The 27,553-nt window shown below is 38.7% G+C and overlaps 1 protein-coding gene across 4 annotated transcripts in view; it reads right to left on the bottom strand.

Moving 5' to 3' along the window:
* neur (E3 ubiquitin-protein ligase neur) overlaps positions 1 to 27,553 on the bottom strand; it is a 237,738-nt gene that overhangs the window by 26,337 nt on the left and 183,848 nt on the right. For 3 of the 4 annotated variants that reach the window (XM_083142968.1, XM_083142969.1, XM_083142967.1), the window contains exon 2: positions 3,848 to 4,017. In XM_083142968.1, coding sequence (XP_082999094.1) covers positions 3,848 to 4,017 — 170 coding nt within the window. Of the gene's footprint in view, positions 1 to 3,847; positions 4,018 to 15,433; positions 15,713 to 27,553 lie in introns of those variants that run through there. The other variant, XM_083142970.1, reaches the window with a different exon arrangement.

Raw genomic sequence — 27,553 nt, 5'->3', positions numbered from 1 at the left:
TCAAGAACAGCTTTTCATTAATTTTCAAAAGGTCAGAAATTTTTGTTTGTCTTGTGTAGTAGTTCCTCCATTCATATTGGGGGTTAGGCGTAGAGCTGACAACTCTGCACTGTAAAAAGACATGTCAAGAAACAGAAATATAAGGCCATGGATGTTCCCAAGGTAAAATATTCCGGAGGTAAAATAGTCCCCCGTTCGGATCTCCGGGTGGGGACTACTTTGGGAGGTCCCTGGACTAAGGATAAGATCTTCATTAGGAATAAGGATATTAAATTAGGCACCTGGAATGTTCTGAGCCTTTACCGGCCTGGGGCATTTCAGTGTACAGTTAATGAGATAGTGAAGTATAAATTAGATGTAGTAGCTGTCCAGGCAGTTAGGTGGCCAGGAGAAGGGAATTGTAAAACTAAAAATTATACTTTTTTCTATGGTGGTACTGAAAATCATAATTTTGGAACAGGCTTTTTCATAAATAATAGAATTATCTCGGCTCTTAAAACAGTAGAATTTATTAATGATAGGATATCATATGCAGTTTTACAGGGTAGGTGGTGTAAAATTATTTTAATAAACATACATGCACCAACGGAAGATAAAGATGATAATAATAAAGATGATTTTTATACAGAGTTAGAACAGGTCTTTGATAAATTTTCTCAGTATGATATGAAAATTCTGTTAGGTGACTGTAATGCACAGATTGGCAAAGAAGAGACATTTAAACCCACGATTGGTAAAGAAAGTCTTCATGAATTAAGTAATGATAATGGTATAAGATTGATTACTTTTGCAACCTCAAAGAATTTAATTGTGAAAAGTACCACTTTTAAACATAAAGATATCCATAAATATACCTGGTCTTCTCCAGATGGTAAAACTCATAATCAGATAGATCATATTCTCATTGATAAGAGAAGGCATACTAGTATAATTGACGTTCGTACACATAGAGGTGCTGACTGTGCCAGTGACCATTATTTAGTAATTGCTAAATTAAGAGAAAGACTCTCGGTGATAAATCATAAGCAACAAAATCTAAAAGTTATAAAATTTGATACAGGAAAGTTTGTTGATGAAAGAATTAAGAAAGATTACCAAATTAAACTGTCAAATAGATTTGATGTTTTGCAGGATTTAAATGATGATGAAAATATAAATGAAACAGACGTAAATAAGAATTGGGAGCACATACGTAATGCAATAGAATCAGCAGCTAAAGAAAGTATAGGATACCATAAACCAAGAAAAAGTAAGCCGTGGTTTGATAATGAATGTCATAATCTAATAGAAATAAGAAATCAGGCTAGACTTAGATGGTTAAATAACTCGGATGATACAAATCTAAGCAATTATAATAGAATAAAGCGAGAAGTTAACCGCACGTTTAGAAGTAAAAAAAGAGATTACTTGAAAAGCAAAATTGACGAAATTGAAACAAACAGCAAAAATAAAAATATCAGAGATTTATATAAAGGTGTAAATGAATTTAGAAAGTGGTGGCAACCTAAAGTAAACTTGATAAAAGATAAAGAGGGTGATTTTCTAGCTGACCCATGCGATATTCTAAATAGATGGAAGAACTACTTTAATGACCTTTTAAATGTCCATGTAGGAGATAAATCAGAAGTAAATGAAGTCCACACAGCAGAACCTTTAGTTCCAGAACCTAACTTGACTGAAGTTAAAGATGCTATTAAAAGGCTAAAGAATAACAAAGCACCTGGCATTGATTTAATACCAGCTGAGTTAATTAAATATGGTGGAAATTCATTAATATGTCAAATTCATAAATTAATTTGTTTAATATGGAATAAAGAAGAAATCCCTCAACAGTGGAAAGAATCCATAATTGTTCCTGTGTTTAAAAAAGGTGATAAAATGAACTGCAATAATTACCGTGGAATTTCTCTACTCTCAACAACATACAAAATATTGTCTAACATTATTTTAACAAGACTAACCCCATATGCTAATGAAATTATAGGTGATTATCAATGTGGATTTAAACGTAACAGATCAACTACAGATCAAATTTTTCACATCAGACAGACACTTGAAAAAAAGTGGGAATATAATCAAAATGTCCATCAGCTATTCATTGATTTCAAAAAAGCATATGATTCGGTCAAAAGAGATAAATTATATAATATATTAGTAGAGTTTGGAATACCTAAGAAGCTTGTTAGTATGATAAAAATATGCACCAGTGAAACAGAAAGTAAAATTCGTGTGGGTAATAATATGTCTGACAAATTTACAATTCATGATGGGTTAAAACAAGGAGATGCATTATCTCCATTGGTCTTTAATTTTGCCTTAGAATATGCTGTAAGGAAGGTAAAAGAAACTAAAGAAGGACTAAAATTAAATGGTGTGACTCAGTTGTTAGCATATGCAGATGATGTAGACTTACTGGGGGATGATGTGAATACAATTAAGAATAATGCTAAAATATTTTTCAAAACTGCTAAAGAGATAGGTTTGGAAGTTAACAAAGAGAAAACTAAATATATGCTTACAGGCCGAAACCAAGTGTTAGGTAATAATCAAAATCTAATTATTGATAACAACTCGTTTGAACCAGTTTCCAAATTCAAATACTTAGGAGTAATATTAACAAATGAAAATTATATTAAAGAGGAAATAAAAAGTAGGCTTAATTCAGGAAATGCATGTTACTTCTCTCTTCATAAACTTTTGTCTTCTCGTTTAATATCTAAGAAACTAAAGGTTAAAATATACAAAACAGTAATTTTGCCTGTAGTATTATATGGATGTGAAACTTGGTCCCTTACATTGAAAGAGGAACATAAATTGAGAGTATTTGAAAATAAAATCCTTAGGAAAATCTTTGGACCTAAAAGGGATGAGGAGACAGGTGAGTGGAGAAGGTTACATAATTTAGAACTACATAATTTGTACTCATGTCCAGATATTATTAGAATAATTAAATCAAGAAGACTTAGGTGGGCAGGCCATGTGGCACGAATGGGAGAGGAAAGAGGAGTTTACAGGATTCTTGTTGGGAAACCAGATGGTAAGAGACCTGTAGGAAGGCCAAGACGAAGATGGAGGGACAACGTTGAGATGGACCTAAAGGAAATCGGTAGGGATGGAAAAGAGTATATAGAACTTGCTCAAGATAGGAACAGATGGAAGGCCTGTGTTGCTGCAGCCATGAACCTTCGGGTTTAAGAAGGCTAGAGAGTTAGTTAGTTAGTTAGTCAGAAATTTTTGTAGCAGAGGGATCAGATTGGTGATATAAAATTGATTAAGTAGTAGTAGTCCTAATATAATCAATATTAGGATTATAAATTAAGAACAGAAGAATTTATAGGCCTATCTATTTTTGTTTAATGCATTTTAAGCATTTTTAACGCTTCTGAACTGCATTTTACTTCTTCAGGGCCGTTTAGCGCGTTTTAGTCGCATTTACTACTTCCAAAATTTTACAAGGGCAGCCTATTTTATTTCAGCTCAAGTAAAAAAGAGAAGGAAAGAGTGAACAAGAGTAAAAAATAAAAATAGAAAAAACAAAACTTTAATGTGTATTGTGTGTAATCTTTACGTGAAAATAAGAAATAATAGATTTTTTTATTAACTAAATTAGTTTCAAGAAACAAATATCCGGTCGAATACTTGAACAGGTACCGTAACTTTTTGCCTTTATGAAGAAATCAAGCTTACATTTTAATATCTAAAGGAAGTTTATTGTTCAGTTTTGAAAAAATAAATACTGAAGGCCATTCTTGAGACTCACAAATACGGAGCCCTAGTTATGAATGCAAAATTTGACCCTGTCATATACATGCATTTAAAAAAAAAAATAAACAAATATAGAACTCACCTTCTCACTAATTTTGATAGGCCTATTGGTGAAGGTTATTCCTTTACAAAAACTTTCCGCTCGCCTCGCCACGGCGCCATCCCTGGACACTCGGATGTTGTCCCCGTGGACCTGGTGGAACAGAATGGGAGGAAGGTTGTTTGTCCCGGAGCTTCCGCCCGATCGCGGGGCTGAAAATAGAAAAGACAACACTATGACATTTGTTGCTCAAAAAATAAAAACTTTCATAATTCTATGCACAAAAATAGGCAAGAAATGGGATTCTAGCACTGTTAACAAGACATTCATCCTCTAGAATGATTCGTTGACCAAGATTTCAGATGGCACTGGATAGTCTCATAACTAGGGAAAGGATTTTAAGGTTAAAAATTATGGTCGAGAAAGGGAAGGAAAGGTTCTGAAAATCTTTTCAAAAAGGTGCAAAAAAAAAAGGAGCTGATAAAATGTGTTTAGTCAATGCTCTCTTTCTCTGCACCTTCTGTATATAATGCGAGCGGACTGCATAGAGAAGTGTGGTTCTGCCGAATATGTTTTGTTGAAGTTTGTGTTTTCTCTCGCGGGTTTCGCTACATTATCTTGGGAACTACTGGGACTGTAATGATTATATTACACCAGTTTATAGTTATCGTTCACCTCTACAAGGTGAGACTAGGATTTTATGTAGCTGCTCAAGAAGAGAGAAAATCCACTTATTTTTCTGTCCAATCAATTTAACAAAACGTGAAAAAAGGAAAGAAAAATGTGATCAAAAAGGGCATAAATGTGCTAATCTCACGAAAAGGTGCAACAAAGTGTTTATTTTACTTGATTTCATGTCCTAAAATACATATCTCAAACGATCGGAATGAAAAAAGTTAAAATTTTCGAAAGGTGCTGCACCTTAAAATCCCTTCCCTACTGATAACGTAAACAATGAACTAGTACTAAAGCAGTACACGCACAAAATCTAAAATAACAAAAAAATAATTTCTGAAACCTACCACTTCAAAAAAAAAAACATAACACAAATTCACATTATGTAAACTTCAAACTAAGTTCTCTAGATTATGACGTGAATTATACAGGAATCTTCCTCACAGCTGAATGGTTACGGTTCGGCCCATATGCAGGAGAACTGCGATTTAATGCCCGTTAGAGGCAATGAAACACATACCTAAAATTGCCTCCCAGTCCCTTGTTGCATATATTAAACTTTTAGTCAACGAAAATTTTGCAAATTGTAACCAATAGAGTTTTACTTCCACCTTTTCTCTACCCCATTTCTGTATGGAGACGTGACCAGAACCTACGGGCAAAAGACACCGATATGGAGAAGGGTTTTATCTTGGACTCGCATCTCGATTTAGATTCCAGCAAATATTAAACATGGACTTTTCTTCAAAACAAAATACGTTCCAGCCTGATTTGATAGATCCGCCTCGGTATATTGCCTAGCGAATCCTAAAATAGAAACTTCGAAAACGATACGAACATGCACAATATAAACAGTGCACACTAGATTGCAAAATAAAGTGATACGATCACCAATCAAATGTACGTAATATGTACTGTCTTCTCCAAAACGAAAACTGCTTCCATAAAATTTACTTTGTGCCCTATGTGTAATCGACCTCCGAGGACGAACGTACAACACCAGTAACGGTTAACTAATCAATGTTGTATGTCTAATGTAACTGGGCTTAAGCACAGCGTTCCTGAAATCACAGACTATTGACGGATATTTATATTTCAACTCTAGTAACAGAAACCAACTGGTAATCTTTTTTGAAAGCTTCCAGGCGTGAGTAATACTTAGTAGAAATATATTTTCATCGAGAGACTTGATTTAGTTCTTTCAAACTCTTCGAATGATGAAATCCAACAAGATATTCTGACCAAATATCTACAGGTTACCTTCTCGCATCCGTTACAATAATTGAAACAAAAGACAGAAGAAAGAATAATAAAATACCCAGTATTTTCTTCAGCATCTTCCAATATTCTGGATGCGAGAAACGATCCATGTACGCCACTCGTTAAAGCCAGCCTCTCCACACTCGAGAAAAAATTCGCAAATGTTCGGACGCCCTGAACTCTATCGACGCTAGCAACTTTCGCACACGCACTTCTCTCTTCCTCACTCGCGCACACACGCACGCACGCACTCCGACGCCATCACGGCACGCAACAAAATCCGCTCACGCCTGCAACACAGGCAACCCTCCGCTCGCGCAAGCCATGGCAACTGATTGCGATTCCAGTTCTGCATTCGTCCCTACCCTCCCTTTCATCTCCGGGGAGGCTGTCGCCATGGAAACCGACATCCAGACGTCGAAGGGGGAGAAAACAACCCCAGCCCCGCGCTTCCGGCCTCGCAGCGTGCAGCTTGAAATTAAGCGGCCCTCCACTCACCATTTCATGCTAAGTACCTTGCGTACACGAGAAGAAATAAATCATAGCGCTTATTAAAAACGAGCTTAAGCTTGCAGGCAAGTGCTACTTCGATGACGTTAGTCATTTTCTCATTTCGGCACGATCTGGAGGAGCCTAAGCACTTCATCAGATCTACTGGACGCGAAACTATTCTCGGAATTGAATAAGGCATTTTAACCACTGCAATGCCATGCAACGGCTATGGTAATGCAATTTGATGTAACGGTGGCTTGGGAGTGAACTATATTTTCGTGGGTATATAAATACGTCTCTGGCCAGATATTAAAGTTTACTTTACTATTGAGCTAAGTTTTAAGTCCACTTTCTGCACAGATAGGCTGGTCGGGAATGGACTTGGGAGTTTAAGGTGGGATCCGAACCACCGGGTATCGACCTCGAGATCCTTGATTACAAGGAGACGTTACCACTACAGCATCCCACCGGGGAGACCCTTTACTTTACTACTGTAATCATGCCCAGTGTGCAAATTGTACTTTGTTTCTTATGGGGGAGGAAGGGGGGTGCTCTCATGATTGGAGCAGATACATGCACAACAGTAGTAGTAGTAATAGTAATAACTACCAGAGGAAAACAAAATCATTATTTTTTTCAGTAGTCTATTTTCGGAGCATTAACTGTTCCACTGACAGTATCACCCCATCTTTTTATTAATGAAATTTTGAAAATAGTCGTTACGCAAGTTAACCGGTTGTATGGAAACAATATTTACTCACCTCTACACATGAATTTTCCGAAACAGTTCTGCTGCGAACGTTTAATGCATCCATTAAATTCATATTTCTCACTCATTTTTAGCCAATAAAAACACACAAAAGTGATGGGTTGATTTTAATTAATGAGCATATCAGCAAATAGGCTATTTTTGCCCGTCACTTAATAAGAGGATAAGCCCCTTAACAAAAACAAAATTGAGGTCAGGCCCTGAACAAGAAAATAATAAAAAAAAAAAATATTAAAAACTTCCTCACTCAACTTTTAAAACTAATTCATTCATGTATTAGTTAACAAGAAATAAAACAATACTGTTTCCGAGAATAAAATATCCTTACCTAATTGAAAAGCTGAGGCTGACAGCACACAATAGGACTAATACAAGACAACACTACTCTTGGCCTTGCATCCAGGCGCCAGAGACTCGTTGGCCTGCAAGAAGCAGTTGCCGGGATGTACTACGGAGAACCGAGGTTGACTTTTGGGTGCCTTACCAGAAGATCAGCAGAAGGACATAAAATACCGTTAAGCATTTCTTGATGATAAAATTTGCGTATATACGTTACTTGCACAATAGTTCGATGTAAAGCCTGTAAATTGTACTTCTGATGATTGAAAGCAAAAATATTTGTCTACTACGTGAACAACCGTACATGTGAGGCACTTGCGTTACCAAGGAAGAAAATTCACCTTTGTTCCATCTCCGTTAGTTCGTACCCTGCTAATACCTACTGAAATGTAATCACCTTTCAACTTCTTTCACGCGGCAAACATTTATCAAAATCCTGATAGGAAGCACACAGAGCGACACAATGCTTAACGGTCCACTCTAGTCCACTACCCAATCGTTTCGGACTTCAGTGTATTTGGATTCCCACGGTTGTCCTTGACGCTATGAATGACGGGAGGACGCAATTATCTGTCTGCTTCAACTTTGAAATGTCCTTTGGACTTGTTTTCGCTTATTTTCACAACAGTAACCTTGAGAAACGCCGCCAGTTTTTCCTCTACGGGCGAGTAATTCACAAAAATAATGTTCTCTTGGACACTCTTTGGTGTACACATCGATAAGCCATTGCGATAATCCTGGCTGGTTCTATGCAGTGCATACATGCATATTATCTAAGATCTCTCAGCACAACCTACTACAATTGTGCAATACTGATAATTCAGAGTCCAACTTTAAATGTCCTATATACTTATGCCATGAAGAGTGTGGAGGTAGGGTTCCACACATTCTCGATCTCTTGTCGTATTGGTGATGTGATTCGTTGCGTTCCCACCAGACTTGTCGCAGTACGTCAGGAGGTCTGCTGCTGCTGTATCTACCGTAGTGTTGCAAACTGTACGGTTAAATATAACAGAACATTTTTTCAAAAAATAACTTATGAGTTTGCAAAGGCAGAGAAATAGTACTTTTCAACCTCAAATAGCTACTAATTAAAGATCGTTTTGAAGTTTAAAAAAAATCATACGGCTCCTTCCCCAAGGATAAAAATCACCTCACGCCACTGGCTACGACTAATATATTGATAACACCAGAACTATCAAATAGAAACAGAGGTCATGTGGTTTTGTTTGCAGTGAATGGAGAACAGAACGCAATGAAGAGAAGTTATTACACCGATATCAAAGACAAAAAGATTCGTTGTCTGATTGAATACCTAATCAGGATTGCCTGGTGAGCATATGTTACTCCTACTAGGGGATCGTTGTTCCGAAATGCGGCGATTAAGGATCCGAACACGGCCGAAACCACAGGCTGTTGCCCCCATATGGCCATCTTCTCTCACCTACAAGGTGAGGCGGAGACTGAAGGCAATGACAGCTGCAGTACGCAGCATTTCCGGCCGGATGTTCGCCACGCGACTGTCACGTGGGGTCTAACCACCCCCCTGGAACCCCCAGGAGAGCAGATGATATCCATAAAAGAAATGTTTGTGGTCTACGCACACACACCCTCTTGCAGCCTTCAGTCACCTTGAACCCAGTTTCAGCTGTTTCGGCAGACACAGAGGCAATCTGAAAAGTTTCAATCTGGTGCGATGGTGGGTTAGACCAAGCATTTCAACATGCGCTCAAATGAGTTTCGTTCTTGTGGAATTCAACCAAAGTTGCTCATGGTTAGGTTAGGCCTAATTGCGCACCTCTGTTATTTATTTGTATTTTTGTTATTTAGCGTAACTTTTCAGTTACTTTTGTTCAATCGCGACAATGAGGATAAGCGATGATTAAATTAAACTGACGAAGGGGCATTCACAAATATACTTGCCAAGATCAGGACTCGAACCTGTAAAGTCCGATGGAGAGTCCGTAAGTGAACCAACGAGGCACAAGGTTCGCTTGGAGTGTTCTCGACTCCGTAAAGCTCACATGCTCTTCTTTCACGCCTACGTTTTAGACCTAAAATCTCAACTATATTTGCAAATTCTGATTCGGTACTTTATCTATTGCTATCCAAAACACCTTCAATTCTAAAATATCCCCAATGTCAAAAAAAATTTTTTTTTAAACATTTCCACTCAAAACGTGCAAATAGTTTTTACGTCAATCATGTGTTAAGAAATGGGAAATGTTCAAGCTCGTACAGCTTACTACTATTACATTGTAGGATATGTTAATGTCTCCGTTACCTGTGTAATATTTAAACTTAATAACGCCATTCAAAATCCATTTTTAAATAAATGCACAATAATTCCGTGCACATCCCGAAGACATTACAAAAAGTCAATCAACAGCGACTAGCGACAGTGATCGGTGACAAAAATATTATATTTTTGCCTGTTCCCCGGAATTATTGTATACCTTTACGTACGAAGATCGAAGTAACACTGTTATTTACCAAATAAATAAACTTGAGTGCTCAAATTAATAAAGTTGAAATGATATTCTAATATAATTAAATATTCCACAAATATACCTTGCAAGTACGAAACAACTAGCTGTACAATAACATAAATAGGGGTGCTTTTTCTCATTCTGAGTTTACATTCGGTTGCACCATTGTTAATAGTATTGCTCTGTTTCTTATACAAAATCATGAACAATAATATTAAAGTGCAACATCTACTAGAACAAATACACATACGTGTTCCTATCTCCAAGACACGATCCAAAGGGGGCCTCCTTTACTGTAGTAACAGAAGGTCGATCATCATAAATAAATCACCTATCAGGAGAATGTGTGAACTGTACAACAGATGTTCCGAAAGGGAACCAAAATTAGATATATTTCACATGCCTATTAAGACATTCAAAAAAGTTATTCAAAGGATGGAAGAATAGATGTCAACCATGTAAACATGAACGCATTCTTTATAAATCTATATTTCTTTCGTAGTTTATACTCAATTATGTAGAACACTGTAATTGGGCATTAGCCTGTTGTGGTTAATGAAAAATAAATAAAATAAATATTACTGAAAATTGTTGCTGTTAGATTTATAAATTAATAATTATGCTAATATTAATTAATAATTTACCGAATGTTTTGTTTTAAATATCAACTCATTCAAATACTCAGAACGAATGAGGATTGTAAGTATCTATTTATATTTTGTTTTGTCCGTGGTGGTTCAGATGTGAAACTGAGTGTAAAGATATTATTTGTACATTGTAATATTTGAAATTTTGTGTTCATGTAGGCAATTCTTGTCTGACATTTTGTTACTCTTTCAATTATACTTGTATTATTATTTTAATGTTTTTGTTTTTAGTAACTATACTTTCTTTGGTGTACATTTACAATGTACTTTAGCATTTACATACGAGCAGAAAATATGGAACACTGTAATTGGGCATTCGCCTGTTGTGTTCAAATAAATAAATAAATAAATAAAGCTGGATGACGGACGGAACAAACATTCATGTTTTGGTCAGGCTCTAACCCTAGTTCTGAAGTTCTCATTTGGCACGTGAAATCGTACGAGCGCAATGGGAATAAGCATAACAGTTTAACTGACAATTCTCACCGGTCTAATTTGATCACCGGAGTGGTTCAAATTTCAATGTCCCCATTGCATAAAACACGGGCACCACTTACAAAAGTTTGCACTAACATTACAATGGCGAGATACAACTACGGTCCAAGAACATTTTCGGCATCCCTGTTTTCTCAAATGTTCTTCAATCTACCAGTCTTAAATTATTGGTGCATTGGAAGCAAATTCGCGAATGCTGAGAGGTGAAAAGGGCGGGCGGTATTACCAATTCTCTACGATATTTCAGATCATTAGGAAATTTTGTATTGGGAATATGATTAACGATCGATTCTCTCGAGTACGAGTACAAGGGGCGCGCATCTTTGTGCGAATTCCTTTAATTCGCTCTACACACACTCAATCAATCAATCAATCAATCAATCAATCTCTCTCTCTCTCTCTCTCTCTCTCATTCGCGCGAATCCGCTGTTCGTTCTCGGATTGGTTGTCAAATTGAAACAGGCTTGTTAAATAGATTTAAAGGTTCACTATATGCACAGATGTACACAATTATTTTATTAAACGTTAGACACTTTTGGTTAATCACGACAATGAGGATGAATGGTTAAATGACACTGATTAGTAAATACAACGGAGTGTCAAATGAAAACCTTAATTTGTTTTTTTATCTAGCAGATTTCTGTATGTAACGTTGCACAAGTTTCCTGCCTTTTAGCAGATCTACATGTATTTTCAACTTTGAGTTAGTGCCTGTGTACCTCACGAAGTCTTTGCGGTCCACATGCAGGCACATGCATGCCTGCGAACTGAGGCCATTGTCGAACTTTCTCCTCCATTACTAAACTTGCTGGTGTGGTAAGCATGCACAGATATATTTTTTCATTTGTCGAGATATTTCTGGAAGATGCTGACAGAGGACAAGAAACCACCCATCTTAACTGGTGCAAGTATGTATAAGAGGAGACAGAACAGCGTCATTCATAAACATGTCTATGAACATGGAAGGCAAGGCTCGATTCCCTACATAAATTTCATGGTGTTCACGGTAATGCTTTGGCCTTTTAATTTTATCGTTATTATACTCATTCGCACTGCATAAGAGCTGTTGCCTTTTCTAATTAAAATTTCATATCGCATTGTGTGATGCAAATCGAGTGGTTTAAAAAGCTGCAACGCGGGAGATGCAAATTCCTCCGAATTATTGTTCTGCCCGTATTATTTATATCGTGAAGGGGTTAGGAGTCAGCCAATATGCACGTTCAAAGTGCACACACTGGGTTGCATCCAATGCAAGTTGCTCCATGCACCAAACGAATGGCTTTTTCAAGCAAGCACACCTACACTCCCGGGGGCAGAAATCGATGACAGTCGAGACCGGCGCTTTAGTACATCTCGCAAGGACTTCACATAACTCTTTTAGGTAAAACCCACAGTCACGGAAGTCAAGGTCGTCCGTTTTGATTCCTGGAGAACTCGTTAGCTGCACTTTCTTGAAAGCAACATTGACGCATTTCACTTTTTCCCCCTACGAGCATGTATAATAGGTTTCGAAGGCGATTCCATTCTCAACCTTTCTCGTAAATGGAGATATGGTTCACCACCATGTAATAGAGCCTCCCCAATAGCGTGGAGGTAACGTAGTAGCCTTGCAATCAAGGGGTCCCGGGTTCGATAACCGGCGGAGGCCCAGTCTAGTTCGCTGCACTTTTTGACACTGGGTGTAGTGCAGGTATGTCCCTGTGTCAGGCTGGTGCAAGGAAATGGCGTTCAACCAAGTAGACTAATAGCGGTGTTCAAGTTCAGAAGATTCAACAAATGCCTGTCTGCTGCTTTTAAATGTTCATTTGATTGGTTAGCACGCACCACGTGACCATACACGACACATTACACCGCTTCAGTACGTATTGCAAACAACGAAGTAAACGAGTCTGTAACCAACTAGTGAGTGCACTGTGTGAAAAAGTGCAGCGAACTAGACGGGGCTAATGGGTTCCGGGGTCGATCCCCACTGAAAGCACACTGCAGAGTGGTTCGGATCACACTTTAAGCTGTTAAGTCCAATCCCGGTCAGCCTAGCAGAGTATAAAATGGACTCTTGTAAACTGACATTTTTAAGTTCCTCTACATTCATATTGAAATTGAAACCGCTTGGCATCAGAAGAAGTGTGCAGCAGGGGTATTCTGCCACGAAAGAAGTGATGTAAGTGAGGTGACAAAAATAAATTTATAAAGAATATGGAGGACAGAACCAAGAAAATATGCACGAAAGAATGTGAAAAGGGCAAAATAAATAGCCTATGGAAACAGCTGGAAAAGAATGACTATTAGAAGGAGGATAGACTGGACATAAACAGAAGAAGGAAGAAAAGTGGCAGGGGAGAATTGGAAGAGAAAGAAAAAGAGGAAGAGAAAGAAAAAGAGCGGTTTGGAATAAGGAGTATGGGGAAGACCACAGAAAAGATATGCAAAGTGCTTAGGAAAGCGGGCATTAAAACGTACAGGAAGGGAGTGAGAAGCATCTTAAGAATAGCGAAGAATGCAAACAAGAAAAGGAAAACAGAAGAGGAAGGGATTATCTACGAAGTGAAATGTAAAGAATGTCAGAGTGTGTACATAGGAGAAACGAAAAAGAGGCTGAAAGACAGGTTGAAACAACATAGGGATGATGTACGACTTAAGAGAGAGAAATGCGATATTTAAACACACGAGAGAAACAGGACATGACAGAGTGGGATGAGGCTAAGCAGATAGAATGGGAGAAGAGAATACTAGTGAGAAAATGGAAGGAGGCCAAGGAAATAGAGAAGAAACGTGAAGAAGACACAATGAACTGGAATGGGGGACTGAAGTTAAAGAATGGAAGAAGGTGTTAGAAAAAGAGGAGAGAAGAAGAAAAATGAAGATAGAGAGTCCAACCACATTCTATATGGAAGTAAAAATGTTTAGCCTTTTAGGTGAAAGTACAGTTGACAAGGGAAAGCCACCTGCTACAATGTTCTAGAACAACTTTCTAATAGTCTGGAGGGGAGTAATGTTTGTGTATATATATCGTCCTGTTTTTGTATCTTGTTACATTTGTACTTGGTACGGAGTCTGAAGACCTTGCTAGAAGGTTGAAACGTTACGTTTAGTTTATGTTTTATAATAAAATAAAATACTGCCTTGGTCAGCATATTGAATTTTTCATATCATGGAAAGAAGGTTTAATGGTGTTATAACTAACCAGAGGTAAGAAAGATTGAAAATTATCTGCATTCATTGATTTTGCGAGTTGCAATTACTAAAGTGCTGATTACACACAGGAATATCAGAAACAATTGATCGCAGTTTCGTGAAGTTTGTGAATACGTTCTTCTAAATCAGACCTTCACTCAGATGCTCACAAACCCATCGTGGATTAAGAATATCGAGACACTTAACACTAACTAGAGTTGGGTAAGTTACTTTAAAAAGTGACAGTTACCGTTACACTGTCACGGGGGCATTCCACGTGAAAGTGACCCGGAACCTCAATTTTTAAAATTAAATGCAATGCTGTCACCATCACATCTTGCGAGTGAATAGTCTAAAATTGTCTGTTGGATAAAAATTCAAGTATTATACATAATTAAGTTAGAAGTATTTTACATATTTTATTTAATTTTAACTTTTTGATTTACTTTTGTTTTCTATTGTGAGCAAACCGTGACAACAAAAAAACAAAACAATTTCTCCTTTAACTGTTACATTTCCCCCTCAACTCTACTAGAATATTCAAAGGTCAATTATCTATCTTGTCTTAAATTATTTATTTTTCATAATCTGACAATTCACAGAAATGAAAATGATTTTTCGTCTCTCAGCCTTGACACAAATTGTCACATATAGCTACAAATCTGGGAAAGTTGGTTGGTTGATTTGGCGTCTTAAGCCCACTTTATGCACAGTAAGGCTAATCGGGACTGGACCTACAGTTTAAAGTGTAGTTATGTTTAATCAACGGCGTTAAGTTTTATATTTCATTGCGCTGAAACTGTCAGTAGAATAAGCTACTTTAATATATAAGAAAATGTAGTCCGCGTGTCCCACTCGTAACAATGGAATTCGTTTCACGGTGCCCTTAGTGTTTCAAGATTTTGCTGCGGCGCCCAAGTCAGAATGTAGGCGTATGCAACACTTGAATCGCCCAGTTAGTGTGGTTAGTTTGCTCGGCTTAAGTTAAGAAATAAACACATATTTCAAATTCAAAAACATTTTGTATGTAAAAAGCACTAAATAAGCACATATTTGAAACAATCATATCATTTCAGTGAAAATATTGGAACCACTGCCCCACACTATACGAACATTTAACTGCGTGCACAAGTATCACATCTGTTTCTCTGTACAGCTTTACATGCATAAGTTCAAAACACAACAAAGAATGTTGGTCCTGGTAAATGAACCCTCCAGCTCTGAACTTATGTAAGTACAGTTATAAATACTATGGACATATAAATATTTGAACGAATGTTCAAATTACCTGCATTAATGTGCTGAACCATCCTTAGAGGCACTTTCTTCCAGTCCGTTTAGAGAAAACACTCCGAACACTACAATGCAGCCTCGCATAGCTCGCGTCAGTAACAAGTTTCACTGTCACTTGCACAGGAAAGGTGCATTCGACGCGTTTGAAGGCAGCGGAACCAAGGTTGGAAGTGAACCCGGAACTTCCCCTTCGGAATCGCAGTCGAGACCTGCGTTCGTCAGCAGCCACCAATCGCATTATGGAAGGAACCGGTTTGCAAAGACCTCAACATCGCCAAATGCTTTTTTATCCCAAGGTGATGACCTTCTCGCACCCCATCTCGCAGACAAGAACTAAATAAATGACGTCATCGCATTCGGATACTGACGTCACTGGTCACATGACCGATTCGCGATGGTTCCTTGCACTCTGATGCGAGATGGGGCTGTTTCGCAAGAAACTGGACGGAATTCGACGAAAGTAGAAATTTTCCACTAGGGCAGCGATTTTTTTTTTTTTAACTTTCCAACAGTATCCAGTTAGAATAAAGCCTTTGTTTTTCCTTGGTGCAGTCCCAGGCATGTTCCAAAGACCATACACACTGCGAAGACCACACGCTGCAAGGCCATACATTTTTTTTTCTTTCTTTTACAATTGATGACAAGCAACAGCACTCAAGTGGTCTGCGCTACCAGATTATTGACCTTGTTTACCAAAAAAGTGTTACCCAATTGCAAAAGTATGGAGCGCCGGTGATTGACCCCAGACAGTATCATTATAGTTCTTCGTAGTCTTTTGAGAAAATAACGTGGTTTGTGAACCACTTTAGTGGTAGAAAGCAACAGTATAAATAATCTACGCTAATTACATTTCTTACGTGGAAAAATGACGCAAGGAGTGAGGCGGCCTACTGGTCTTCCAAGAAGTGCCCATGGTGGAGCGTTGAAATAAGGATTCACGCTTTGTTGAGCATTAGTGCTGACTGTGAATGGCACTATAAAGTCTATTTGAGGTACAAAATACTAAACAACAGCAAAATTTCCCTTGTTCGATTATTTTACATCACCTATTTGTGGAAACGAAGGAAAAAATATTCACAACCACGCTATCTCGAACTTGGTTCCGTGAGTTCGCAATGATCCACGGTAATTATAGGACTATGAAGCAGGTTGTTACACATCCAGGAACCCATAAATTCTAATGGGTTTTATTGGGTTCGGCAACAGGACGGGAACAAATTTTCTCGCACAATTTAAATTCGGTCCAAGTTGAGCAATTGACCGTATTTAAATTCATTCGGAAAAAGGTTCCTGGACTGTATTTAAAATCATACGCAAAAAAAGTTCCTGGACCGGAATTGAATTTATTTAAAATTCCTGGCCATTTAACAACCATGCTATGAAGGTTACTTAATTTTTTTGAAGAAAAAATAAAAATATATGAATTGCTCTTTCAGCAAAGAAATAATTATTCGTCGATTTCATTCCCCTTACGAAAAATGCTATATTATATTCTATAACTGTACGCATTTTATTTTGCAAGCCGGAGAGATTGTGAAAAACCCCGAATTTTGCTTGGTACAGATATTAATTTAAAAAAATATAAAGGGTGGCCACGGATGATGCACAGGCCGCACATGTGCTCGTTGTGAGAAGTGAGGGGAGGGTGCCAACAAAGAGAACAAGCAGCACAACCGCAAAAGGGGGGGGGGGGAGAAGCGCCTGGGAATATTATCTACCTCGTGGGAAGCAGAGAAAAACCAGGAGGGGCGAGAGATACGACGATAATCAGTGTGGAAGCTCTATACTACCATCTGGCACCCCAAGCACAGCTCAAATGGACGGGGAGCAATCCCGACAGTTCCCATGCAACCTACAATCTTCACAAATGCTCGAGCTTTACGCGAAATTGTTCCAGGAAACTGCCAGCGTTTTCCCATACTTTGCATTCGCATAATGTAGGAGGTATCAACTCTGGAGACGGCTGGAATGGTAACTAATAAAATGAATACTGTAAATATGGGTGACTGGAGTTTCCTCGTACGGATAAACGTCGACAAACCATCGGGATTCGCCATCAAGGCGAGAATAATGCACCGCACTCGCACACAAACAGGTGAAAGTTAAGATTATTTATTCTGCAACAAAGGAAAACTGATCTACTGCAATTTTCGCTGCGTTTCCCACCACGAAGCACGTCAATTAAGGAAATAAGTGCCCACCCACGTAAGTCAGTATGCACTTGGCACGACCGAAAGCGAGAAAGCAGATCACAAGTTGGCGTTTACCTGAACTTATTACCCAGACAGAAAGGTACTACCTACATTACTAAGGCCGGAAGAAGGTCAGGACATGTCAAGGGCATGTTGTCGGGTGTTTCTACTGAATCTTTCACTAACAGCTTGTGAAGTACCGAAAATGATAGCATCGCATTTAAGGAGAGTTCAGTACGAAACTATTGCAAATCATCTGCATACGACAATAACTGGTTGGCATAGCGTTTTCTCAGATCTCTCTACTCATTTCTTATCATCGTAAAAACTTCCATAATAGACAATTTCCATAAAACGTGCCTACTAGAGGATACAAAGAACTTAGTTACAACAAGGTTCCCCACGTTTTAATCAAAGGTTCCCGAGTTTGATTCCCGGTGGACTCATTTGGTTTATTTTACTTCGAATGTGTGCCACTTTTGGCTAATCGCGAGGATGAGTGATGATATGATGAAACTGAAGAAGGAATACACATGCCCAGGCCGGGATTCGAACCCGGGATCCCCGTTGGAGGCACCTTGCATAAGGTTCGGATCAACTTTATACTATGTAGACTTGGTTCTGATGAGACTATCAGGACATAAAGTGAACCTAAAATGAAACTAACAAATAAGCAAACAACGAAGATTCTCTGTGGAAGAGTTACATAATTGTATGAACGCCGAAGGTTACGAAATACCTTTTCATTTACTTGGTCAGTATATTCTGAATTCTAGTTAAGCTGGCAACTCTTTGAACCTATAAATGGACCAGATTTGTGGAGTAGGGTCTACAGTCACAAGAAAAAAAACAACAAAAAAAAAACGAGATATTTGAAATATAGTGACAAATTAGGGTAAGCAACCATATGACATAACTTGGCCCAACAGTTACATATACCAGTAACAGTTATCAATAGGGGACTTTACAATGCTGATAGCTCCGGCTCTCCGCGTACATAAATCCGGGTTTGACTACACATCAGTACTGAAGGTGATGGGACCAAATTATTGGCATTGTTTTGCACAGAGATGAAAAAGCAATGGATGAATGGCAAACAAAACAAATTAAGGGTCAATGATCAAACGAGGAAGGGGCGGGTCGTTCGCCTATTGCTCTCATGCTCGAAAAAAGCCCAGCATCCTTCTTCCCACAATGGCTACTCAGCCAGTCAGTCACCGATCCAACCGGCATCGAGGATGACGAGCGTGCTGGTATGCGACGTGAGACAAACTGCATCGTTCGGTGAAAAATTTCGTGGCCGTCACAAAAACACGTGTTAACATAGGCGTGCGCACGGGGGAGGGTCAGGGGGGGCAGTTGCCCCTCCTAATACTCTTACTTAGAAATGTAGTGTAGAGAAATCTTTACAGTTATTAAAAATATTATTCTGTTTAAAAAATAAAGTATTTTCAAGCCGACGAAAGTTCCAAGCAACTACGGCGGGTCTATTTCCTATATCATTGGACTACCTCTCTTCGTTCTCAAGCAAATTACTTGTTATTAAGACTCGCGCATTTTATTCGTTAGCGTAGCTACGTGGTCGTAGAATAAATTGGTCACACATTGGAAATGTATAAATTATGTGTAGATGTTTTAAATCTGCTGTACGAAATCATGTTTATATGTAAATTAGTCTGAACCACAGAGAATGTAAATAAAGGGGGAGGGGCAGAGAGAACTTTTGTGCCACGGAAGCTGGAGTGATTTTCGGTGGGTCCGGACACACATTATATACGCCTCTGTTTAGTACACATCAATGCAATGAAACAGTGAGATGGAATGATGTTTTTGTTTCTCCGACTGAATTTTCCTCATGGCTCATGCTCCCCTTAATCATAGGGTCTGTGCACGCCCATGCGGGTTAGCAACAGATTTGTACAAAACTTGGCCTTCAATGATAGGCCATTTCTTCGTTCGTGTTCGGACGGATCATTAGAAATAATGAATTTCCTATTTTCCTAGAAATCGACAGTATACTTTACATTGACTGTTGAATATTATTATTATAGCTGTAGATTGCAGAAATTAGGGCAGCAGCCTGGCTACAGTGTCCCTTCGAAGTTTGAAGGCCAGATGGAGTTTATGTTGTTTCTGTCTTAATGGTTTCAGTAGTTTGTAAAGATTGATTCATTTGGTTTATTTTACTTCGCTTTCTGCCGATTTTGGTTAATCGCGAAGATGAGGAAGGTGCACTTTGCCATGAAGGCACATGTAGGGGATCCGAGGGTAGGGCTCTACACATTCTCGATCAAGCCATTTTGGAGATGATGTGATCAGCACCACGCTCCGGCAGCCTTTACCTCCCCCCGCAGGGTTTCCCCAGGTATCCACTGATTTGAGGCTGGGTGAGCCCCAGAGCCGCTTCTATGCGGGGACAAAACCTTAGATCCCTACCTCGCGAATCGAACCCTGGTCTCCCGCGTGGTAGTCAGACGCCCTACAGACTAGACTACCGTGGCTCTTGAGGTTGAGTAATGAAATTGATGAAGGGACACTCGCGGGATTCGAACGCGAGATCTCTGGCGTAGCGCGCTGTGAACTTTGTAAATAGCGTACAGATAGTTGATAGGAACGGATGGGACAGGCACGGATGTCGCATAAAAGTACTTCTTCCCTACTCTAAAGTTGGACGCCCAATGGGGGCAGAGCGGGTCGAAATTTCGGGACTTCTGGGGGCGAAAAGCTCTCTTCACTCTTGCTTGCTCCCGTTCCGATTGGCGTAGGGTTACAGGAGAAATCAGCGGATTTTTTTAAATCTCTGCACTCTCGCGCCACTTTTAATGTATATTTGGAAGTTTGGTCTGGCCAGTAAGACCATTATAGTGGAAGCATGTCCTCAGTCAGGAAATGAAAGCAAGTTCTTGCTACTGTCTGTAGTTTCGAACGACGAGCTAAAAATCTAATGATCAAACACAACACATTGCTTCACACTAGAGGAAGTGGCTCTCTAAAAATTCCATTTGACATGCTACTGCCTTTTTTTATTTGTGATAAAAAGAAACGTTCTAACTAATGTCTGAAACATTAACAATTCATAAAATTGTTAAATTAGGTGTCTACAAAGCATTATGTAGTATATTCGGGAGCAAAGAATTTCGCTTATATCCGCTCCATCCCGCGCTATTCCGACATAGGCTACGTGACTTATTACAAGATGTGAGACGAAGCACATTAAAGTTAACACTTCAAGAACGCCTCTATTAAGCGATCCCAAAACAAATTCTGACTACATTATAAAGGTCCCTTATTTGTGTATGTCCATTTTAAAATCTGATAGGTACACCGGGACCGTACCTACAGATTAAAGTGAGATCCGAAACACTTTGCCTCCATCGGGGATCGAACCCTGAACACTTTGATTACAAGGAGACAGCATTATCACTACGCCATCGGGAGGCCCAAAAGCTGTTCATGTTTACTGAAAAACACAAGGAAGGAAAAGTGCCAGGTAGATAACCGAGACGAATATATAATGAATGTAACAGCACACACGATTATCACGGCTGTTTGCAGACGCTAGAGCCCCGTTAGCCTGCAATTACTGAATGCCCTGAAAGCACGAGAGGTTGGAATCTGAGTGCTCCAGTTAGCAGAATACTCCTTACGCTTGACGTTGATGTACTGTGCATACTTACCAATGCGAATTTTAATTCGCAGGAAGTTAATACAATCTTAACAAATGCTCATAAATAGTTATTGCTGCCTAACAAGTAAATCATTCTTCCAGTTAGACTTCTAATATATTTGCATTCTTATTTTACGTCACTTTTCCACCTATTAAAGCTAATCGCGACAATGAGGATGAATAATATACACACAAAGCTAGTGTTAAGTCCACTTTCGTGCACATATAGGCTAAATGGGACTGGACCTGTAGTTTAAAGTGGGATCCGAACCACCATGTGCCTCCACCGGGTATCGAACACGAGACACATCCATTACAAGGCGACAACGTTACCACCTACGCCATCAGCGAGGCAAATCAGTCACCGAGGCAACAATCTTTTGATTACGGCTCAGCTGATTCTACTTTGAACAGATGTTGACACCGAATCCCAGCGATACCAATGCTTAAATAATGAAGCAATATATTCTCTATACATATTGATACATAAGTATTGCATTGCATTTATACCACCTCAATCTACCCGAGTTTTGCTTTAACATTTCTAAGAATTGCATATGAAATCATTTAAATATTAAAGAGCTGTAATTTAATTTTGAAATTCACTTCGTTACACACGGTGTGAAATTAAACAAAAAAAATTGCAGACAGCATAATTTCCACCACAACGAAGTGAACGAGTGTCACGCAGTTCAAGTAGGCCCCGCGAGATACTTATATTCCATCCCGAGAATCTGTGAGCAAGGCCGCGCATAACGGTAGACAATGGAAGAAAACGAGTGAGCGAAGCGAAACAGTACACGCTGCTGCAAATGGCTGGTGGCTGCAGTCGCTTTTTCCTCTCCACGTTCTTCCCGTTAACTATCACGTGTTCATTGGTGGATCCATCTCGAGTCACTACTTGCGCAGAGACATGTTTTCGTTCGCTCGCTAAATAGATTCCCGAGACAGAGTATAGGTTCGACACTAATTAGCTGTGTAGTTCGCCTCACAAGGAATCCCAAAACACATTTTCCCACGGGATATTTGAACGACGCTTCAGTGGGTGTCCAAGTTCTCCTTACCTCAGGGTGCAAAATGCCGGAGTGGGGACAGGGGGAATTCCCCCACCAATGATGATGTCCTAACCCCACCCCCCAAACAACAAACAGAAGCAATTAATTTGGGAGTCGAATATACTTTACTGGAATAATATCGAAAACATGCACAAAGAACGGACAACAAAGAGCCTCTTCTCAAAAGACACTGCACCAAGCAATCCCCAGAACACAGAAATTAGTCCGACTTGTTATTTCTTCTCCATTTCTCATCGCCCTTCGTCAGCTACCACAAAGTATATAATATATTAAATTAATAAAACACGTAATAGCATTTAGATGTGAATTTTATATAGGAAACTACTGTCTTCTTAATGTCTCTTAATTTTCCCCAAATCATTGTTCATAGCATTAGTAGTACATTACAATCTTAAATTTGCAACCGAATTTTGAATGAAAGGCAGTATATAATGTAATATTAATATAATTTGATTATTTAATAATTGACACTTATTTAATGTATCATTATATATATATATAGTGTGTGTGTGTCTGTCTGCTCCTCCCCCCCTTTCAACCAATCTGCATTGATTTCGCACCCTACGTTACATCCAATACATAATTCAAGCAAAGGCGGGGGAAGGGGAGAGAACGCCCAACATGTGCAGTAATGGACGAACAAACGGAAACCCAATTAATTCAAGAAAATCGATCAGCCAGTTTCCTCAAAACAACAAGATACGCTGGGAGATTGTCTGGGCGACGGCGTCTTAGTTCATTGCTCCGGAAACTAATCTAGAAGCAGGTCTCATTTTTTCCATCTCTCTTTACACAGCCACCTATTCTTGACGCAAATGTTATGGCAAGCTCTACTCATCATTCAACCTTGTTTGTACACAGAACCCTGATTTACCGACGAACTACCGCCACGTACGCATTAAGGTGGCCACAATGCTCCTACCACGTTTATGTTCCAAAAACACGTGGAAAAATTTCAATTTTGTTTCACTAATAATACAAAACAGCGTATATAAAAAGTTCGTATTCCGGTTATTAAGTTATACCCTACAATGGGGTCCAACCACCACATATTCAATTCCTTCATAGGGTAGGGAAACAATGCAAACATTCAATCAGAAAGTATGGTACACTCACCTCACTTAGTACTCCGGCAGTTTCTACACGTATGTTTATACAGCATATTTGCAGAATATACAATTCAACCTACAATTGTATCAATATACGCTGTATAAAACACACCTTATTACTAACTACGTTGACCCTGTTACGCCTATTAAAATCGACAGGGGGCTCTAGTGTTTGACACTTACGTAAACTACACTTACGTTGTGTGAAAACCAAAATTACTTCCTTTCTTCCACAAGGTTCGAACTGGGTCCACTTGATTACTCGACGACAACGTTGTCACTACGCTATCCGGGAGACTCAATGTGTGTATATTTTTCACTTTAGTATATATTTCATCAACATTATTAAACATATAAGTTCACTGATAACTTACAAGGTGATTCAAAAGTCCCTTAACACCTCCTATAAAATGTAAAGGAACGTTAGGCTGGGTACAAATGGACATAATAGAAACAGGTTAGGCCTAGGGAGGGGGCATTTTGGTGTGTTCCAGCGGACGTGGTGGCCACCATATTGAATTCAACTCATTTTTTTAAAAAAAATGGGAATGGGGTGATGTGATATATCAAATCAGGCTAGAATTTCAAGAGAAATGCAATGGCGAAGGTTTTTCAACCTTTCTCACACCTGCAAAATGAGACTTTTGTTACAAACAAGCAGTCATAACTTTATTCCTGATTAAAGATAGGTTGAAAAAGCCTTCACCATTGCATTTCTCGTGAAATTCTAGCCTGATTTGATATATGACATCAACCCCTTCCATTCAAACATTTCGAGTTGAATTCAATATGGCGTCCACCAATATGACAGATATCCACTTGGAACAGACCAGTATGGTTTCTTCTAGGCTTAACATGTTTCTATCATGATCTAACCCCCTTATACATTTTATAGGGGGTGTTAAGGGACCTTTGAATCACCCTGTAGATTCTGTTATTTGCGTGAACAAGAACATTGCTTGAAAAACAACGTACAGTTGATGATGGCATCTTCTGATTGACGAAATTTTTATTGTTGCCCAACTTTCAATGGAGTATGGACTCCTCTCAGAATCCATGAGCTTACGTCTGTCATTAAATGTCATTACTGTTGTCAGGAAGTATAAATCAACGACGTTAAATTACCCCGAGGTATAAACAAACTTCTCGAAGTAAGCATGTCTGAAAGGAGGGAACCGGGCCACGTTTTGGGATTTTTAAACACCCCATATGGCACGCTGCGGGGGAATACTTTGTCTGGAGGGTTGCAGCTAACATGTAACACATGCTGTATTCCCAGCGCCATGTGTGGGTGCTGCGGAGAAGATTGATCGTTGATGGGCTGGGACAAAGACCCGCACTCTGTAACGTGCGCGGGCGTGTGTGTATAAAGAATAATGGTTTCATGAGAATTCATGCTGACGCATAAACCCGCTAAAGAAATTTCCAATAAGTACATCCATTGCTATGTGGTTTACGACTTAAACAATGATATACAAAACTTGAAGACAACGTGATATGTAATTTTATCTTAAATTTCACAGACCTTTGCAAAAAGAAACGGCATTACATGTCCTGTAAGTGATGAATCACCTTTCTTCCCAACCTGCCAATGATGTTGCAAATCAAAATGAAGAATGGTCATCGACAGAGGCGCAACCAAGCATCAGGATAGACATACCAATAATAATAATAATAATAATAATAATAATAATAATAATAATAATAATAGTAGCAGTAGTAGTAGCTATTTGTATTAGTGAAACAATTATTATCTATATTTTTTTCAAAACGTTCAATTTCACATTAAAATTGGAAAAGAAGCAGCAAACTGTTATATTTGAAAAACAGAAAATGCATGATAAATGCATTCCAAATATATATATAACATGTATGACTCATGTACAACATATGTTTTACACATACGCAACATGGAGCGACGTAAAATCAGAAAATACATATGCAACACGCATCACTAAATTGTGTACGTATTCAAAGTTTCTATAGTACATATATTATTTAAATACATTACACAATCAATTCATCCACCTCGTAATAAAGCAACAGCAAAAAATCAATAAATTGTCTATCATATTTGCACCCTCTTTTCCCTCTAAGCAATTGTTCATGCATTTAACACAACATCAATTAAGTCTCACTTGTTTCTCTAGTAATTTACAATGAATTACAGAAGATGACAACATAGTGCGAGCGAAGCGAGCAAGAATATTTTTAGATTCATTTCTTTGCAAACTGAAAACACTATTGATTTAATAGTGTGCACATAATTTCACGGGGTGCCAAGGCATTCTCTCTCTCTCTCTCTTTTACAACTTTTTTTTCATTTAGATCGTTCGGCTCGTCACCCAAGGCCAACCTCAGCTACGGCCCTGAACTTGATAAGACTAAGAAAAGTAGGTATTTCGAGCCAAGCGAGCAAGAAAATTTTACGAAATTTATTTTTATTTTTCATAAAATTTGGAACTGAGGGGGGCAATTCACTGACATCTATTTAGATGCTCTGTATTGAATGCTGAATACATAAATTAAATGAACGATAAAATACGACATGTAAAACTTGGATTACTTTATCGCTTTTAGTATATGTTGTCTGTTTCACAGAAACCAAAGTCAGAAGCTACCGTGAAGCTGTGCTGCGTGGGTGCATACTAAAAAAACTCAACTCCTTGGCGCAACAGCTCCTTGAGGGACAAGTTCTGACAGGATTAAAATTGATGTTTTCTGAGAGCTCATAATAATGGAAACGATCACTCGACGAGAAAAAACTTGAGACAAATGGACGTAGAGCGGCATTTCTCTCCTTTTTATAAAACTGCTATGATATTCAAAATTCTACAAGAAACACATCTGTTTAGAATTCTTTACAGATAACTAAAAATTGACTTTCACTGCTACGATACTATTAGAGATATCTAGATAAAAACTACAGCAAGCCACCCGAAGATTTAGTTGAATGCTAAAAAGAAGTAATTTAATAAGAATTGGGAATATCCAAAGGAGAGAGATTTTGGAACAGATCTTTGCAAGCATTAGCCAAAGATTCAGCGACACATTACGGAAAAGTTGCTTGCGTTGATGTTCTTATCAAGATCACAATGTGTGTATTTATTAATTTTGCAGAAGATACAATGCATCGTTTGGAAAGCTTGTTCTAAGTATTCTTTATGGGATAATCTGAACCCCGTGTGCAAGATCAGTGAATGACGGACTGTTTATGGAATATCCAATTTTTTTGTCTGGCACAATTCCACGAAAAAAGTAACGTTCATTTGGTAAGCATCGTGCTCCATAACAACCATATATTTTTTTTCACTTCAAATGGAGGTCAGATCGGGAGTTTTGGAAACTTAACAACATGTGTAAAAAAACAACTATTCTTCCTTTTCCATCCGGCTGAAATCATCATAGAAAACAACTACAATGGATAGTTAAATTCCTTATTATCGACATACTAACTTTTACAACAGTGAAATTGACAGTGTATACACTCGTACGAAGGCTGTGTGTTCCGTGAAGTTTTCCTCGTAGCCTGGGAATTGGCGTGGCTTTGACCTGTCTGAGCATCGTAATTGTAGAGCTGGATGATGGCGGAGTGGAATAAAACCGGGCGGTAGATCGTGGGAACAAGCATTCCTCTCGGCTGGTTGGCGTGACCTCGCCTTCCGCGGGGACTTTCACCACAACCAGGCTGCAAGATTGTTCCAGCAGAAAAAGGAGCTCGGCTGAAGAAACCGGTCAAATATTTAAATAAATCACACGTACAAGGGAGGCGAAGGGGGGAGCAAGCAAGCAAAGTAAAAAACGACGGTTCATCTTGTTTCCGCGCCATTCCTTCTTGACAATGCACCCATAAAAACAGTCACGCTAGTTTTTAAGATATTTAGCAGTTACCGGAAAACAGCGCGATTCCCCCCAGTTTCTCATCAACAGTTCTAGAAAGTTCCCTTCCTCTTTGACAGGGAAACATTTGCAGTTTTAACGAGTTTCAGACTTGTCTCCTTTCAATTTCTTTGCTTGCAACGGCGGGTCTTCAACCTTCCTGACGGAAGAATCAATTTTTCCAGAACACGC

Source organism: Lepisma saccharinum, chromosome 21 (assembly GCF_977018435.1).
Source record: "Lepisma saccharinum chromosome 21, izLepSacc3.1, whole genome shotgun sequence".
Classification (NCBI taxonomy): Eukaryota; Metazoa; Arthropoda; class Insecta; order Zygentoma; family Lepismatidae; genus Lepisma; species Lepisma saccharinum.
Note: the sequence above shows the minus strand (reverse complement) of the source record. Positions and strands in the feature narration are given on the sequence as shown.